This window comes from Aspergillus multicolor (assembly GCF_047715735.1).
Source record: "Aspergillus multicolor strain CBS 133.54 unplaced genomic scaffold BDW74scaffold_1, whole genome shotgun sequence".
Taxonomy (NCBI): Eukaryota; Fungi; Ascomycota; class Eurotiomycetes; order Eurotiales; family Aspergillaceae; genus Aspergillus; species Aspergillus multicolor.
This window is the reverse complement of record NW_027395952.1, coordinates 552305-567738: the sequence shown is the minus strand read 5'-3', so window position 1 is coordinate 567738 and position 15434 is coordinate 552305. Positions and strand designations below refer to the sequence as shown.

The 15434-nt window shown below is 52.7% G+C and overlaps 4 protein-coding genes and 1 pseudogene across 5 annotated transcripts; 2 read left to right on the top strand and 3 right to left on the bottom strand.

Moving 5' to 3' along the window:
* The first annotated feature begins 56 nt into the window (after window positions 1–56).
* BDW74DRAFT_1607 (asparagine synthetase domain-containing protein) lies at window positions 57–2569 on the top strand. Its single transcript, XM_073725665.1, has 2 exons — window positions 57–997; window positions 1054–2569. Exons 1-2 carry the CDS (start codon window positions 257–259, stop codon window positions 2092–2094), a joined length of 1782 nt encoding a protein of 593 aa, XP_073589415.1. The 5' UTR covers window positions 57–256; the 3' UTR covers window positions 2095–2569.
* Window positions 2570–3784: 1215 nt separating this feature from the next.
* cpcA (amino acid starvation-responsive transcription factor GCN4) lies at window positions 3785–5391 on the bottom strand (the record flags this gene model as incomplete). Its single annotated transcript, XM_073727454.1, has 3 exons — window positions 3785–4503; window positions 4564–5331; window positions 5385–5391. 3 exons carry the CDS (start codon window positions 5389–5391, stop codon window positions 3785–3787), a joined length of 1494 nt encoding a protein of 497 aa, XP_073589414.1.
* A 1627-nt stretch (window positions 5392–7018) lies between these two features.
* Window positions 7019–10186, bottom strand: BDW74DRAFT_141658 (uncharacterized protein). Its single transcript, XM_073722589.1, has 5 exons — window positions 10079–10186; window positions 9167–10025; window positions 8908–9106; window positions 8327–8855; window positions 7019–8272 (listed from the first exon to the last, which is right to left on the bottom strand). Exons 2-5 carry the CDS (start codon window positions 9451–9453, stop codon window positions 7632–7634), a joined length of 1656 nt encoding a protein of 551 aa, XP_073589413.1. The 5' UTR covers window positions 9454–10025; window positions 10079–10186; the 3' UTR covers window positions 7019–7631.
* Window positions 10187–12979: 2793 nt separating this feature from the next.
* BDW74DRAFT_t3 lies at window positions 12980–13075 on the bottom strand (annotated as a pseudogene). The gene has a single exon. The product of its transcript is annotated as a tRNA-OTHER (tRNA).
* A 958-nt stretch (window positions 13076–14033) lies between these two features.
* Window positions 14034–15288, top strand: BDW74DRAFT_172161 (uncharacterized protein; the record flags this gene model as incomplete). Its single annotated transcript, XM_073727453.1, has 4 exons — window positions 14034–14218; window positions 14268–14630; window positions 14765–15101; window positions 15157–15288. 4 exons carry the CDS (start codon window positions 14034–14036, stop codon window positions 15286–15288), a joined length of 1017 nt encoding a protein of 338 aa, XP_073589412.1.
* Between the last annotated feature and the right edge of the window lie 146 nt (window positions 15289–15434).

The window sequence follows — 15434 nt, the reverse complement described above, 5'->3', positions numbered from 1 at the left end:
CGAAGGCCCCGACTCGATATATGCGACGATAACCTAGACCGGAATATGGCCTAAGCAGTATTTGGAACCAGTCCTTGAATAGCCAGGTGGTAGCAAGCTCCTGAAGATGAAATGTTGACCAGACAATCAGGGTGGGATCATTGTTGTCCCGAGTCCGGTGCCTTCTTGTGAAATTATCTCAAAGCTTCAGTGTTACTCTTTCTTTCTTTCCCCGTCCGAGAGTATCGGCCCTTATGGGAGCTAGAAAAAACAGAGCATGTGCGGAATCTTCTTCTCGCTGTCTGCGGCTGAGAATCCCGTGCTTCTAGACAAAGATCTGCTCTATCTGTTGAATAAACGAGGGCCAGATGAGGGATCATACAGCATTGGTGTCCGCGGCGCGGGCCTGAACTTGTTCAATCAAGAAGGTAGTGGCCGGATATGGCTTTCCTTCGCAAGCACCGTTCTCGCAATGAGGGGAGAAGATATTATTCGCCAACCTCTGACAGACAGCGGCAGAACGGGGTCTATTTTCGCCTGGAACGGGGACGCCTGGAAGATTGACGGGCAGCCTATACCTGAGAGAAACGACACGCAGATCATTTTCGACCATTTGCTTCAAGCTACCACGCAGGACTACTCATCAGAAGACTACAATGCTGTTTCCAATCCGGTTCAAAGAATGGCAGATGCTATCAGTAAAATCACCGGGCCTTTCGCGTTCGTCTTCTATGACGCCGTCAACTTCAGACTGTACTTTGGAAGAGACTGCTTAGGGAGACGGTCTCTTCTTTGGGGCCTTGATGAGGCAGGGAATTTTACGTTATGTAGTCTGAGTGACGCTTCTTCGCCTTCCTCCTTTCAGGAGGTCGAGGCCGACGGTATATATATGGTCGAATTTGAAGATGACCAAAGCGCGGACCCTGAACCGGCCCCAGCTGCAGGCCCTCTACGCTTTGACGTCAAGAACATCCAAAAGATACCATGGAGTCATGAGGTCTCGCCGACATATCATATGGTACGGCCTAGCGCGAATGCTCCTTGCTGATGGCGGGTAACTGATCGAACCTCTAGATAAGTCCCATTCCTCCAATGAACAAGGCAGTCCCCGAGGGCATACCCTCACCACTAACTACTACATCGTCCGTCCTCTGTGAGCTGGAACGCAGACTCCGTGAGTCGCTGACCTTGAGGATTCAGAACGTGCGCGACCCTCCATCTGCAGGGAAAAGCAATGTCAAGATTGCCGTGCTGTTCTCCGGTGGCCTTGACTGCACTCTTCTTGCAAGACTGGCCCATGATATTCTACCCGCTGGGGAAACGATCGACCTTCTGAATGTCGCTTTCGAAAACCCGCGAGTTGTAGCGGCAGCAGCAAAGGGGTTAGAACAGCCCTCATCTGCATATGAAGGCTGCCCTGATCGTATCACCGGGCGAGCAGCATTTGCCGAGCTTCAACGCATCTGCCCTACTCGCAAGTGGCGATTCGTTGCTATCGACATTCCGTATATCGTGACCGTCACGCACCGTGATACTGTCAAGCGCTTGATGCGGCCACATAATACTGAAATGGATCTTTCTATTGCATGCGCGTTGTACTTTGCGTCTCGCGGTCAAGGCACAGCCCACGATAGCCAACGACCCGACGCCAAACCCTATCATTACACAACACCTGCCCGGGTTCTCCTTTCCGGCCTGGGTGCGGACGAGCTCTTCGCCGGTTATTCCAGGCACGGAATTGCATTCTCCCGCAGTGGTTTTCAGGGCCTCATCGACGAGATCGAACTCGACGTCAGCCGCCTAGGGAAGCGCAACCTCGGCCGTGATAACAGGGTAATTGCACACTGGGGCCGCGAAGCACGCTTCCCATTCCTAGATGAAGACTTTGTCGCCTGGGTGGTACAAATTCCAGTCTGGGAGAAATGTGGCTTTGGAGTCCCCAGCTGTCCACCGTCAGATACCGGCATTGACTCTGAGAAGAAAGCCCTTCGTCTCCTGGCGCTCAAACTGGGCTTGGAAAGCGTCTCACGAGAAAAGAAGAGGGCTATTCAATTCGGTTCTAGGACAGCAAAGATGGAAAAGGGCAAAACGAAGGGGACCGACGCCTTGGACTGAGTACTAGCGGTGATTTATTCACCCCACGTCAACTCCATCAAACTATATGTAAAAGGCAGCAATGATGACAACACATGGATCAGATACTTCCGAGACCTCCTCAAGCTTCATTCCATCCACTCCGTTTCGCCGCGAGTCTCAATTCTACCATGCCTCCTCAACTGACGGAGACTGCAACCGCCTCCTTCAAGGGAGACAGCTGGTTACTTCTTCCTGGCACAGGAACGGGCTTGAAAGAATGGGACTCGCATTTTGAAATTGGGATCCTGGATTGGACATGCAATAAGGATTACGGGTCTATGAGGTACATTCAAAAAGGCAAGTCTGAGCTGCTCTCAACTTCACACATTACCATATATATAGCACCCTGTGCTTCAGTCTGTGCTGGCTGGATAATGCATGTATGTCATTTCATATTTTGTACATAGACAGTCTCAATTATGAGCAGGCATGAAAAAATATCACTAGACCTTTGAAACACAGCGTGTCTTGCACTATATATTTTGGTTCATCGGCGAAGACCCATGCTATACAAAGTCTAGATACCTGATACCAAGTAGGAACAGTAGCAGGGACATGATAATAAATTTTATTGTTTGCTACTACCGTAGTCTCTATTCAGAAGGTCGATTCTCGCATTGCTTGGTAAAATAGGGACTTCGAAATAGCCTTCATCCCAGTTCTTACCCAGGACGTTCGTCCCGACAAAGGATTCGCGGGGCGCTGCCAGTGCCAGCTGCAGCTTGCACCACCTACAGAATCAGGTCCCATAGGTTCTGCCTAGCATCCTCGTCTGTGCGAGGCTGAGCTCAAGCAGTGCTGCCGTGTCCAAGCCTCCAGGTCACCGAGGCCCGCCCGCCGACTGGAGCCAACGCAGTAGTGTGCAGTGACAGTGTGCACCGACTGCAGAGCCGCATCAGCCTCATGACGTGTCGGTGTTCACCCCTCGACTGCTGCTTTGCAGATCACGGAGTCTCGTCCGGCCGATTTGGGGAGTGTGGGGGATATGTACAACATTGTTGCTATCACCGCAGAACGGAACTGTGTTCCGGCGGGGTAGTCTGTTGGCAGCGTCGTGACGACGAGGTCTAGAGCAAATCTTGAATAAGAATACGATGAGGGGCTTGGAACGGGGTTGGAGGGTCTACTGATGATCTACAACGACTACGCAGAGAATCTACGAAGTGGATGAAGTTAATGTGTGGGGGGCAAGAGTGAATTTTGTCACATTCTGGTACATGGAGCAAGATACAAGACTCAAAAGAAGAAATGAAATAAAATGGACAGAGACATTTTGGTCCAAGAATTAAGAAATAGGAAGTACTCGAGCACAGATAGGGCCACGAGTCGATCCATTGGAGACAGTCAGAAACGACCCCAACACACACTCGAGTAAGAAAGAAATATAAGAAAACAAGAGAGCCATGAGAACGCATGGGGAGAAGAGAATTGTTTAGAAAACAAAGCGGCTTTGAAAACATGCATACATTTGAACAGAGTACAAGGAAGAAAAGAAACTTTTTTGGGACGTCGAAGCGTCTTCGCCAGGTAACCACATGTTGGGAGACTGGCTGGTACTTCGGCGGGGTAAGACGGAAGGCTTCTCCGTCCCCGCCCACGAAGCAAAAACAGCACCGAGAAGAGGGGAATCAGTCATGTAACAAACAATTCGTCGCGGCATGGAGGAACTTTAAACTTTGGTGGTACCGAGGGCCTCGGCCAGGCGGGCTTTGTACCACTCGACTTCCTGGCGAGTTTTCTCGAGCGCCTCCAGGAGCTCAGCGTTTCGTTCCTCCAACGCCTTCTTGACGTCGGCCTTGCGCTGTCGTGATTTGCGAGCTGCTGCCGTGTTTCGTGCACGCTTGGTGGCAACCGGGTCGTTGGGGTCATACGTAATTTCCTTAAGAGGCTTGGGTTCTTTGCCACTTGCGTTGACTCCGGCAACGGCTGAGTGCGGAACAGCGCGCCGCAAAGTGGTGGTTGGCGGAACTGGCGAAGAAACAGAGTTCACAGCAGGAGCGACAGAGGCATTGGTTTGGAGTTCAGCGGATAACGACGATAGTTCCGGGACGCTCGAATCAAAGTTCATAGTTAAGGCGTCATTTTGCTCGAAAAGAGGCTCCCAGTTTTCGAAGCCGGGAGTTAATTCCGCGTCAGGGCCGAACATTGGAGACGGGTCGGTGCTGAAGCAGCCGGGCGAATCGAACGATGGGGTGCTGAGATCAGTGAGAGAAGCTGACGGGGGAGCCGATGCATCCAAGTAAAGATCGCTCGGCGAGACTGTGCCCGAAGGCATGTCTGCCAGAGGATCTTTGGATGCCGACATGCCAGTTGAGACGAGGTTAGGCGAGAACATGGCGGGTTCAGTGATGAAATCGTCGCCAAAATTGTCAGCGAGGGACAAGATGTCTGGATTGATCATATCAGTACACAAGATGAGATTCTCAGTGTCTGTGCAATCAAACCCACCTTGAAACATGTTCGGGGTAGACATGATGCGACGGCGATTGATCGCTGTCGTGTACTGATTCTGGATTGGAGAGTTGGTGGTGCTGCTATTGAAAAGCGGAACAGGTGGACGAAAGTGATAAGAATTGGAATTCGAAGCCGTAGGAGCAGAATTCGAAGCAGCGAATCTTCGCAGGGTGTGCGGTTGATTCGAAGGACTAGACCGAAGAGATGTAGACGAAGGATACCCGGTAGTCTGTGTATTCAGTCGAGCTACTCGAGGAACCTGGGGTTTTGAAGAAACCCGGGGTACGGCAAGCTGCTGACGTAGGTTCACGGACGGGCTGTGCTGGCTTTGCGCAAAGTTTGACGGCAAAGTTCGTCGCGGATTATGACCCGACTGGACGAACAAGCGTTGGTAGGCCGCGATCTGTCTAGGGGAAAGGTATGCCGAAGCAATCAAATCCGTCTGCTGACGTTGAAGAGACTGCGGACACGGAGCGGGAAAGAGCACAAAGTCTTCCTGTGAAGAATTGCTGCTGTTGTTCGTATTGTTGTTGGTTTCGGAGTTCAGATTCTGAGCCAAAGGCTGCGTGGGCGAGGGTGAAGGAAGCCATGGTTGCTGATGGTTATCCGTGATGAACGACTGAGAGTCGAACGTGGTGAAAGAGTTTGGGAGAGAACTTGAGCTACGCGAAGCGATGCTAAAGTTCAGAGGTTCCTGGGAAGGAGACTCTGAAATAGTTTGAATGTTGGAGGAGAGAGTTGAAAACGTAGTCCTTTGAGGATCTATGATGTCTGTCTCGCTTGAGAAAGACGACGCGGCGGGGGATGCGCTTAACAGTCCATCTTGAGCTGGACGTTGAAGTTGAATGCGTGGAGGGTACAGAGAAGATATGGTTACGGCTGTTCAAACAAAACGCCAGTCAGGTTTGATGAGAATTTCTAGTCGTGATAGATAGGACGGAGGAAAGATCCAGAGAGATGCAAGAAAAAAAGGAGAGAAAACGGAGAAGGCCAGGCAGCGAAGGGGGATAAGGCACCTTTTAACTCCGAGTTGTGTGCGCTCGCGCCCGGCCCTCTGCACCAATCAGCAGCCCTCGCCTCTCCGCCTGGTACGCCAGCCGTATGCGGCTTAGCTCCAATTTTACGGTCAGCAGGTGTGAGTCATAGGGTCAGTCGCAGCTCCAATTGGCGGTTACGCATATAAAGTGGATATCCATCAGGACCAACTCTCGCTGCCTGGACAGAGCCCCAGGCTGGCAGGCTCGTACTCGGCTCATCTGTTGACGTCGTAGTATCAATTGACCAACCAGACGTGCATCTCAATCTATTCTCACAGCCCCCAGGCTCCCTCGGGGAATGGATTGGGAAATTCCTATGCAGAAGGGTTGCAACGGCGGCCGGGGTGAGACAAGAGGCTCAGCCCCAATCCTGTCTCCAAGTTCCAAGTCCAGTCCAGTTCGAGTCCGCGACACTACTACTCCAGGCCACGGCCACGGCCCATGAAAACGGCAGGCAAACCCAGCGTGCTCCATAAATCAGTCTTTCATGGTGACTTTCCGCAAGAAAAGGCCGCACATCGTACGTGAGCGATAAAGCCTTGGTCTGCCGCGCAGTGGAGATCACCTTCCCAATCGACTCCCCGCCGTGTCAACTATCCCTGGTTGGCGCCGCCGAAGGGCGTGCCCTTTACATTCCAGAACCTCAAACAACCGGACTTTTCCGTCGACAAGGGGAGTTCATGTGACTGGGAAGCGCAGACTTGGTGTCGCTAATTGGCGCTAGTTCCTCCAGATTGATTAGTGCAGGCTCCTGAATATTTGTAGACGGTACCCGGATAGATTGGCTATTAGCCTACTGCGCTGCTACGATATTGATTAAGGCTTGAGTCCGGATGTCACGTATGCTCGCTTACGATGTTACCTCCACAGAACCAGAGTCGCGTTGTTGTAGCCTAGTTGCATTGTTGTCACTTGTGATCAGAAATTCAATATTATACTACAAGAGTCTTAAGGATCAGGTAAGATCTTTGGCAAACTCGACAGGCAGCCCACCTAGTATCCACGGATCCCGAAGGCCGACACTTCGTAAAGGATTTAGACGGGATTGAAGTCCGCAATTTCTCTTACGCCAAAGTACAGTTGAAATCTGTTTCTTCTCTAGTGTAGATCACCATCCAAAACTAAACCGTCACTTGAATTCCGCGGAATTGACGATATGATTGTTCTGATGACATTGATCTGATCTGTGGGCCGTTGACCATGGTCCGTGCAATGCAGGAACTGGTGACCTGACTAACATGGCACCAAGGATTTTGAATAGCCTATTGTACAGTCGGAAAAGAATCCCTAAAATGGACAACAACAATGTCATCATCGAAGAGCTCTCTGAGTACTTCTGTGATTGACACAAGGGTTCAATTATGGAAATACTGTGAAGTAATTTTTTTGATAAAAGTTGTGTTGGAATAGAGTGACAGGCGTCAATATATATCAAACAATGCATTGATTCTATTAGCTATTACCTATGTTGCCAATCGACGAACCGCCGGCGGTGGCCTATGATAGGGTCAAAGAGTAGAGGGAGCATCCAACTAAAGCCAGATTCAACACGTAAATCACCCTCGCAACCCCGAATCACATTTACGACAGTGCATCAAACGGCCACGGCAATCAAGTCACAAAGCAAACAACAAACAGCAAGTGGTATCAATCTAGAGAGACGGCGCATGATCTCCCAGGCTAAAGGGGTATCCCCTGAGAGATCGGATATCATAAAGGAATGGACTGTGACTCCCGATATCAAACATCAAAAGCAGCCACGAAATCGACCGTCAAAGTAGCAGAGGGTATCATTGACACACCGATGCATGGACCAATGCTTTCTCAAGCAATGGGTGCAAGCGGCGCGACAGTGGCGACATTAAGCTGGACAAAATTCGAGTATCGACTGGAATAATATACTGAGGATTTTTGGTTTTTCGGTTTCTTATTGCTTTTTTCGTCATTTGATCATGACGCGGAAGCGCAGGAAAACTCATACTGTTTGTCCCACCACTTCTCAAATTCAACCGGCCTTGGCGAAGTTCAAGCAGCAGCCTGAACAGGGGCGGCGGTGGGAGCAACAACAGGCTTGGCCTCCTCAGTGGCGGGGGCCTCGGCGGGCTTGGGGGCCTCCTCGGCGGGGGCCGCCTCAGCGACGGTCTCGGTCTTGGGCTCAGCAGCCTCAGCCTTGATCTCCTCAGCCTCAGGCTTCACGGCTTTGCTGGGCTTGCGGAAAAGGCCGCCGAGCTTGTTCTTGGGCTTGGCCTCACCCTCAGCGGCCTCATCACCAGAGTCGGCCTTCTTCTTACCGAAGCTGCCGAAGAAAGAGGTGCGGCGCTTGTCCTTGGTGGCAGCAGCAGGAGACTCAACGGGGGACTCGGCAGGAGTCTCCTTGGCGGCCTCAACCTCGGGAGCGGCAGTCACGCTCTCAGGCTCAATGGGCTTGGCAGCCTCTTCGACGGGGTTGTCGAGCTGAGGAGCGGTAGTAGCGACAGGGGCAGGCTCGGCGGGAGCAGCGGCCTCCTTCTCGGTCTTCTCCTGGGAGGGGCTGGTGACCTTCTGGAAGAAGTTGCCGAAGAGAGAAGAGCGCTTAGACTTGGGGGCGGGAGCGGCCTCGGTCTCCTCCTTCTTCTCTTCCTCCTTCTTGTCAGCAGCCTCAACAGCGGCAACAGGAGCAGCAGGGGCTATAGTCATGTCAGTAACATGGTCCGTGTCCGATGGGTTCAAAGGTTTCGTACCCTCAGTAGCAGCAGGCTCGGCAATGACGGGAGCCTCAGCAGCGGGGGCCTCAGTGGTTTCAGCGGGCTTAGCCTCCTCAGCCTTGGCCTCATCCTTCTCTTCCTTTTTCTCCTCCTTCTTCTCCTCCTTCTTCTCTTCAAGCTCCTCCTTCTTGCCAAGGAGAGTACCGAAGATGGAGGTCCTCTTGCGGGAACGGGAGCGGCTCTTGGCGTCCTTGCTCTCCTCGGCGGCGGCAACAGCAGGAGTCTCCTCTTCCTTCTTGTCCTCTTCTTCCTTGGCCTCCTCCTTGGTCTCGGCGGCCTTGACGGGGGCAGCGGCAGGCTTGCTCAGCTTCTCGAGCTCAGCCTTGTAACCCTCGCTAGAGATGATGGTGTCCTTCTCGGCCTTGGCCTCAGTGGACTTGGCCTCAAGGGCAGCAATCCAGCTGTCACGCTCAGCAGTGTTGGAAGCCTGGAAAGTGTGCTTGTGGCCGTTGAGCTTGAAGAGGAACTCGTTAGAGCCCTCCTTGGTCACATCGGAGATGTCGGCCTGTAAACATATTAGTGCTTGCTCTGATTCGAATTCCTACTGCGCAACTCACCAAGCTGATGATGCCAGCGGGAGTAGCCTTGTCCTCGGCGCGCTTGGTGAAGAAGAGCAGACCCTTGCCGGTCTGGCTGGCCCAGGCGACAATGGGGTTAGCGACAGCGGGCTTCTCGTTGCTGCGGAAGACGGAGAGCTGCTTGGCCTCAACAGCCTCGTCGCTGAAGTAGAAGAAACGCTTGGCGAAACGGAGGCTCCTGAAAGTTGTAAACATTAGCCACCATTGCATGCGCCGCTTCATAACATCGAGAACTCACTTGACCAGGCCAGGAGCCTTGTAGCCGAGAGTGCCATCAGTGGCGGGAACAACCTCCTTGGTCTCCTCCTTGGCCTCCTCAGCAGAGGCGTCAGCCTTGGTCTCCTCGGTGGCAGCGGCAGCCTCAGCAGCGGGCTCGGTAGCCTCAGCGGTGGTCTCCTTGAGCGCTTCGACGGCGGGGGTCTCGGTGGCAGTGGCAGCCTCAGCGGAGACAACAGGAGTCTCGGTGACAGGAGCAACGGGAGCAACCACGGGGGTCTCCTCAACGGGCTTCTGGGCGTCAGACATGGTGTTGGTGGTAAATTAAAAAGTAATTATAAAAGGTATGGATGGGATTAGATAGTCGTAGGAGAAGCAAAGAAGCTTCAATATAAAGTCACGTCGAGTTGGGTATCTTAAGGGGGGGGTATCTCAACAGAAAGAAACAGGAGCAACCTCAGCACAGGGCTAGAAGAGCTCGGGTATCACAACGAAGGCAAAGGTGGTGGTTAGGGAGAAGCGAAGCGCAGGTATCTGTGGCAGAGAACGAAGAGAGAAGAGAAAGAGAAGAAAGAAGAGGGAAGAGGGAAGAAAAAAGAACTTATTTGAGCAGGGGCTGGAAAGGAGGGAAAGGAGGGTAAGGAGGGAGTGGGCAGGTCGCCCGATCAGGAAAGGAGCTGCAGGGCGGCCTCTGCAACTTTTGTTAATTTGGTCCTTTTAATTTTCGACCCGATCGCCTTTCTCACGGAAAAGGGGGCCTCGTCAAATGGAATTATGAGCTATGCAGGCTAGTGCGACTCAGGGAGCACAGGAGCAGGGCATCTCTGGCCCTCTGGCCCTTTGGCGAGGGGGGCTTTTGGCGAAAAATTTGTTAGTACGACCTGCAGAGTGTCAGGACACAGGACAGGAGCTACTAGTGGCATGGATAGCTTGCCGTTATGCAAGACTAACGGCTGCCTCTGACCAGCTATCTCCCCTCTTACCGCAGGTCTGAAGTCATTTTAAGACCATTAATATATCTGATGGCCATGCCCATAACGACAGATGGCCCTATATATGGCTAATTTTACTGGAGATGAGAAGAGGATGGAATGTTGTTATTATTATTATTATTGTTGTTGAGAACCTTGGAAAAAGTCAGGTGCTGCAGTGGGTCCCTTGGGACTAAATGGGACCCATACAAAATAAAAGTGCCTGAGCCTGCCCTGAGCTTCACCACCACCAGCTCTCTCTTTCATTTCATGCCTAAGCTCCTTCTTCATCCCTGTCCCTCCGGCGTCGTAATATCCCTCCAGGACCAGCGCATCCTTTCAACCAAGCGCTCACGCCTCCTTCTCCCTGGCAGGAGGAGAGCGAAGATCGAAGCGACAGAGCGCAAACTAACTCTGGCTACTGGCGGTCTTCCATGGTTCTGGCCCCGACCAACCACAATAGGCAGTTAGCTTGACCCCGTGGTCGCTTACCTAAGCCCCTGCCATTCTTCGGCCACGCGACTCGAAGACGAAACATCCCATGACTGCTGTCACGGCCAACCAGCTGCCAATCAGCCCCTCCACAACCGAGATCCGTGACCCTGGACGCCCATGTCGTTATTATTCCCAGACATTCCCTCCGCGGGTATCAGAATGAGTGCGTGCTAGCTTTCAAGCCTGATATCATCTCGATGGCCACGATGGGCGTCCGCTCGGCGCCCCACTGAGCAGCCCTACAAAGAACGCTCAATCGGTGTTCCTGTCTACCATGACGGAGGCCTTCCCGGCCTCGGAGTAGCCGCGCCACACTAATCATACTAACCACGACTAAAGCACACACTTGCAGAGTCTCTATCGAACGACCTCGTTTGCATGGTAGTCTACCTGACTCGCCACGCGAGACCTTGGAAGACAATCCGATAGAAGGCGAAACCTGCCATTTCAAATGGTGAGATGTTTCGGATCCACCCCCTATTCAGCATCTCATTGTCTCCCGTCCCCGTCGTTTCTGGCTCGTTTTGATGGTGATGGACGCCAACCAATCAAGACCCCGTCGATCTGATGATCCTTTTGAGCCGTGTCCAACTCTTGCCGACTTTAGTCCTGCTTTCCCTTTGGCTGTCGGAAATTTTCGTCAAGCCGCTGGCGCTCAAGCGCCGTGTCTTCGCCGAATCATGCACGTTCTTCGGTCCTCTATCCGCCTGGAGCTGGATGCTAACGCTCGCTCCGCTTATCTACTTGGAAGCTGAAACACTCGAGGGTCGAACTGAGGTCATATCCAATCCAATTCAATTCACATGCGCGACAGCGACTGGCGACTCGCAACGCACAGAGGCTAGAGCTACTTCTGCGGCGCTGCGCGCACAAAGCACGGTGTACACGAAGATCATGTAGATAACCGGTTGTCTGTGCAGCTGACGGAGCACAGAGTCCGATAGCGCGAACAGCTCAACCTCAACGATCCCATACCCCGCTCGCTCGGCCCTGTTTCCAATTGATATCGGCATTCGCGACAATGCCAATATGGATGCGACATTTGGTTTCAGACGCAGAGGCGCCGGGCGCCGGTATGATGTATCAGGCCATACTGCAAAGTGGCAGTTTCTCCTGCAGAATCGCAGCCCGCGGCCTTCATCGCCAGCCCGGTCCTGCAGCCTGCAGCGCATCGACTGCCCCTCGCCAGAGTGCTAATTAGCCACCTTAACAGACCATTGTCATCAACATGTCAACTAATATTATACCTAGTTAGCCTCATGCAAAACGAACATCACATTCCTCAGGCTCAGGTGAGCTAACCCAAACCCGACCTAGTCTCCAAGACCATCGGAAACGGCAACCAGGCGCCTGATCACCTCTTGCCTCTGGTCAACACCATCATCCCTCTGATCACGTTATGCGCGTGCCCTGATTCCGTCTCTTCCGTCGCTACCGGTGTACTTACATACCCCGGCGCAGGTCGGGACAAACTGCAGCTGAATCGCAGATTCGCAATATTGTGATGGCTAGACCTCGGAGCTTTGGAAAAGGACTGATTTGCTGGCCATCCGTTGTGTCACCCGAGTCTGCAGTTGGCAGTCTTCCGAACGGTTGGTTTGCATCGGCGACTCAGCTTCTAGATGCCGTTTTGTTTCGCTCGCGACAACCCCAAGCACTGGCTCGTAGATAGGTCTAGCCCACGCGTCGATGGGTCGCTGGACTTAGCAGTACTTCTTGCTATAGGTTGGTGTTCTAGCATTTGTAAATCTCGCTGGTCTCTGAACCAGTCTCAATGGAAAAGCACTCTAGACAATCCCCTCCCGCAGTCCAGTCCCTGGCGTGCACTCGTATCACGTCCGAAGAGTCCCATCTCGGCGCTTCAACGATCACCAAGACTTACAATAGTCGCTTAGACTGAGCGTTGACACGTTCATATTGCTACAGGGTGAAGTAGTACTTGAAAAAGAGGTCATAATGGAATCTTACTGTCCGCGATATAGCTCATGTCGCGGCGCGATGCTTTCTGCTTTCTACTGACCCCCTCTGGCTTGCACATGAGAACAGAGTAACTACTAAATAAAGCCTGCCAGTACAACAACGAACCTTTGTTGTTGAGACTACTAGCTAATTGAGATAGGATAGGGCAGGCCATATCCGTTGTTCATTGAATGAAGTATACGCTAGGGTACTAAAGATGGTCATGATGAATGGTAAGGATATCTGCTTGGTAGTAAGCACATAGTGGCTCTATACAAGGCCATACAATACTTCATTAAAGCCTACTTAAAGGAATCTTCCATGACCATCGCCACATATCTCTCCATCTCTCCCTCCTCCCTCTCTCTTCAGCCTCCTTTTCTCCCTCCAAACTCACCAAGCAAGTACAATACCAGTGGCAGGAGTCGAACCTGGATCTTCTCTGGCGCTTTATGGCCCGAAGGCGTCGCGTAGACAGAGTTATGCTGCCATTACACCACACTGGCTTTGCTGTACTTGCTTGCCTTGTCTGGGAGGGAGAGCGGGAGGGCGAGGGAGGGAAAGGGAAGGAGGAAAAGAGGATGAGGATGTTGAAGGAGGAAGAAAGAGAATGGGAGAAATCGGGCCAGGAGCAAGACTTTATACCCGCTGTCCCATGGCGGTCTGGCGGAGGGATGGGCCGTGACAGGGAGGCGCCGGGCGAGTCGGAGGGTGTTCCTGGATTCTGGGGGGTTCGGTGGCTCTGTAAGCTGTGGGAGACTGGAAGCAGGGGTCCGGGACTGTTAGAACGTGGTTCTAGGGGCTTCTTTGGCGCTGTAGGTATGTGCCATATGGAAAGGGTTTGTTCCGGTCAAACCGTCAACAAGAGACTCTTGAGTAGTTCGTTCTCTGCGAAAAACAAGAAACGGAAAAAGCGAACTTATGGAGCAGGTTCCCATACCAGGCGCGCTTAATCGCCCAGGCGAGTGTCGTGGTTCAGATGTTGGCTGGTTGGCAGTTTGTTGGTTGCGAGTTGTAGTGAGGTGAATGAGTCTTAGGACCGTATATTCACTTCATGAACTCCGCTTCAACCACCATAAGTACCCCTCAAACTTGCCGTCGAGATGTTTCCCAACTCTTTCAACTCTTCACTCTTGCCTGTTCTATTCTACCTGTTCGCTTTTTTCTCGTTGTTGAAACCCGTTCCCATCATAGTTTCCGATCGAACTGGTGTCGAGTCCAGCATCGAGCTCTTCATATATCTTTCCTCGCCTGTTTCTGTTTCGAGTTCGACATATCCGCGTTTCCGTCATTGCTAAGATGCGTCTTATCATAAGTTTTCCCTTCTCTTGACGCCCGAGTCAAGCGTCAAAGGTGCCTATTCGCGGGCAGTCATGGAGTTTTTCCATCATCAACTAACAAATGCATCAGCATCTCGCCACTTCAAGATACGAATCCTCTCAAAGCCAAGGGGAAGTCAGCGCCATGAACGGCAGACACTCCCTCTTCCCCCGCACGAGTGTCGGTCACGACATGGACCCTTCCGTGCCTGCCTCATCGACGACCCGCGGATCCGCCAGCCAGCGTCCAACCGAGTTGCGCTCTTCTGGTAGCAACCCAGCATCGGCGGCCTCCCCAGCCGCGATCAGGAGCAAGTCCCACACGCAACCGTACGGTTGTTCTCCCTCGAGCCCAGAACCTTCTCACTCCTGTCTCAAGCGCCGGTTTCGAATATCTGCGTCCAGACCAGCTGCGAGCATTAGGTATCAGTCAGCCCCAGGCTCAGGAACTGCCTCGGTCAGGTTTCACGCAGAATGATTCGGTTTTCCCTCGCCGGGATTTTGCTCAGGACAGTGGTCTTCTCACGCCTCCCACGCCTAGCACGCCGAGGACGCCGAGGGCCGTTGAGGTCAGAGGAGATCGCCCCAATGGTCATGAGGCAGTGGGTACAGACCAGCTCCAACTGCAGCCTCTGCCAAAAATCGACGCACTTCTCAACCTCAGGGTCGACATACTGCGCGCTCCCAGAGAAGCAATAGCCCGGTCACTAGGCCCTGGAGCCTCGCTCAACACGGGCGACTGGTACGTAAAGACAGCACCACGTCCCATACCTCATGGGGGCAGGTCTCAGGGTCCTCGCAACTTCATTGTCAGCAGAAGTCACGGCAGCAAACGAGGTAAGGATGGAACAGCAGACAGGCCTGGCAAATAAACAGCCAAACGACTGTTTCTGCCCGCCAGCCCGTCAACCAGGACCGTACGATGGATACCGTGCCCTTCGAGTTCCGCCCGACTATCGTCATAATCACCGGCTTCAGTAGCGCAAGCTCGCCCTCATGCTTGGACGGCTCGAAACAGGATCTCGTCCGCGATGCGTGCTCCTGGCTCGCAGCCTCCAAGGGCACCACTCGCATCGTGCTAATCCACACATATGACGCAGAAGCGCACAAGCTGACGATTGAAAAATGGAAGTTTGCAATACCTCAATTGAATGTGCCCGCCGCGGAGACGGGGGACTCCATGGGCACCCAGGCGCTGCCGCCGATAGGCAGTGTCTGTGGAGCTTGAGCAGCCATATAGTTCGCAGCGGATAGTGCTGAGTGACAAGGGGCTTGAGGGAGGCCAGCTGTGTATGCATTTCCAGGCGCTTATGGGCCGACCTCCTGTTCCGCAACGAGGAGAAAAGCGCGTTGTGCTTCTTGGTTGGGACTTGCTGAGGTTTGTTGCGCGGAAGCTTTGAGTGAGTTGAGTCTGTTGCTGTATTAGTCCATGTAAAGGGCCGAGCGAGTTGGAAAAACAAGGTGCCTGATTGCATATCTTGTTAAACATTTCATCATCTCCGTGTCAAAATTGCCCGACAAAACAACACAACAACAACCTGTGTTT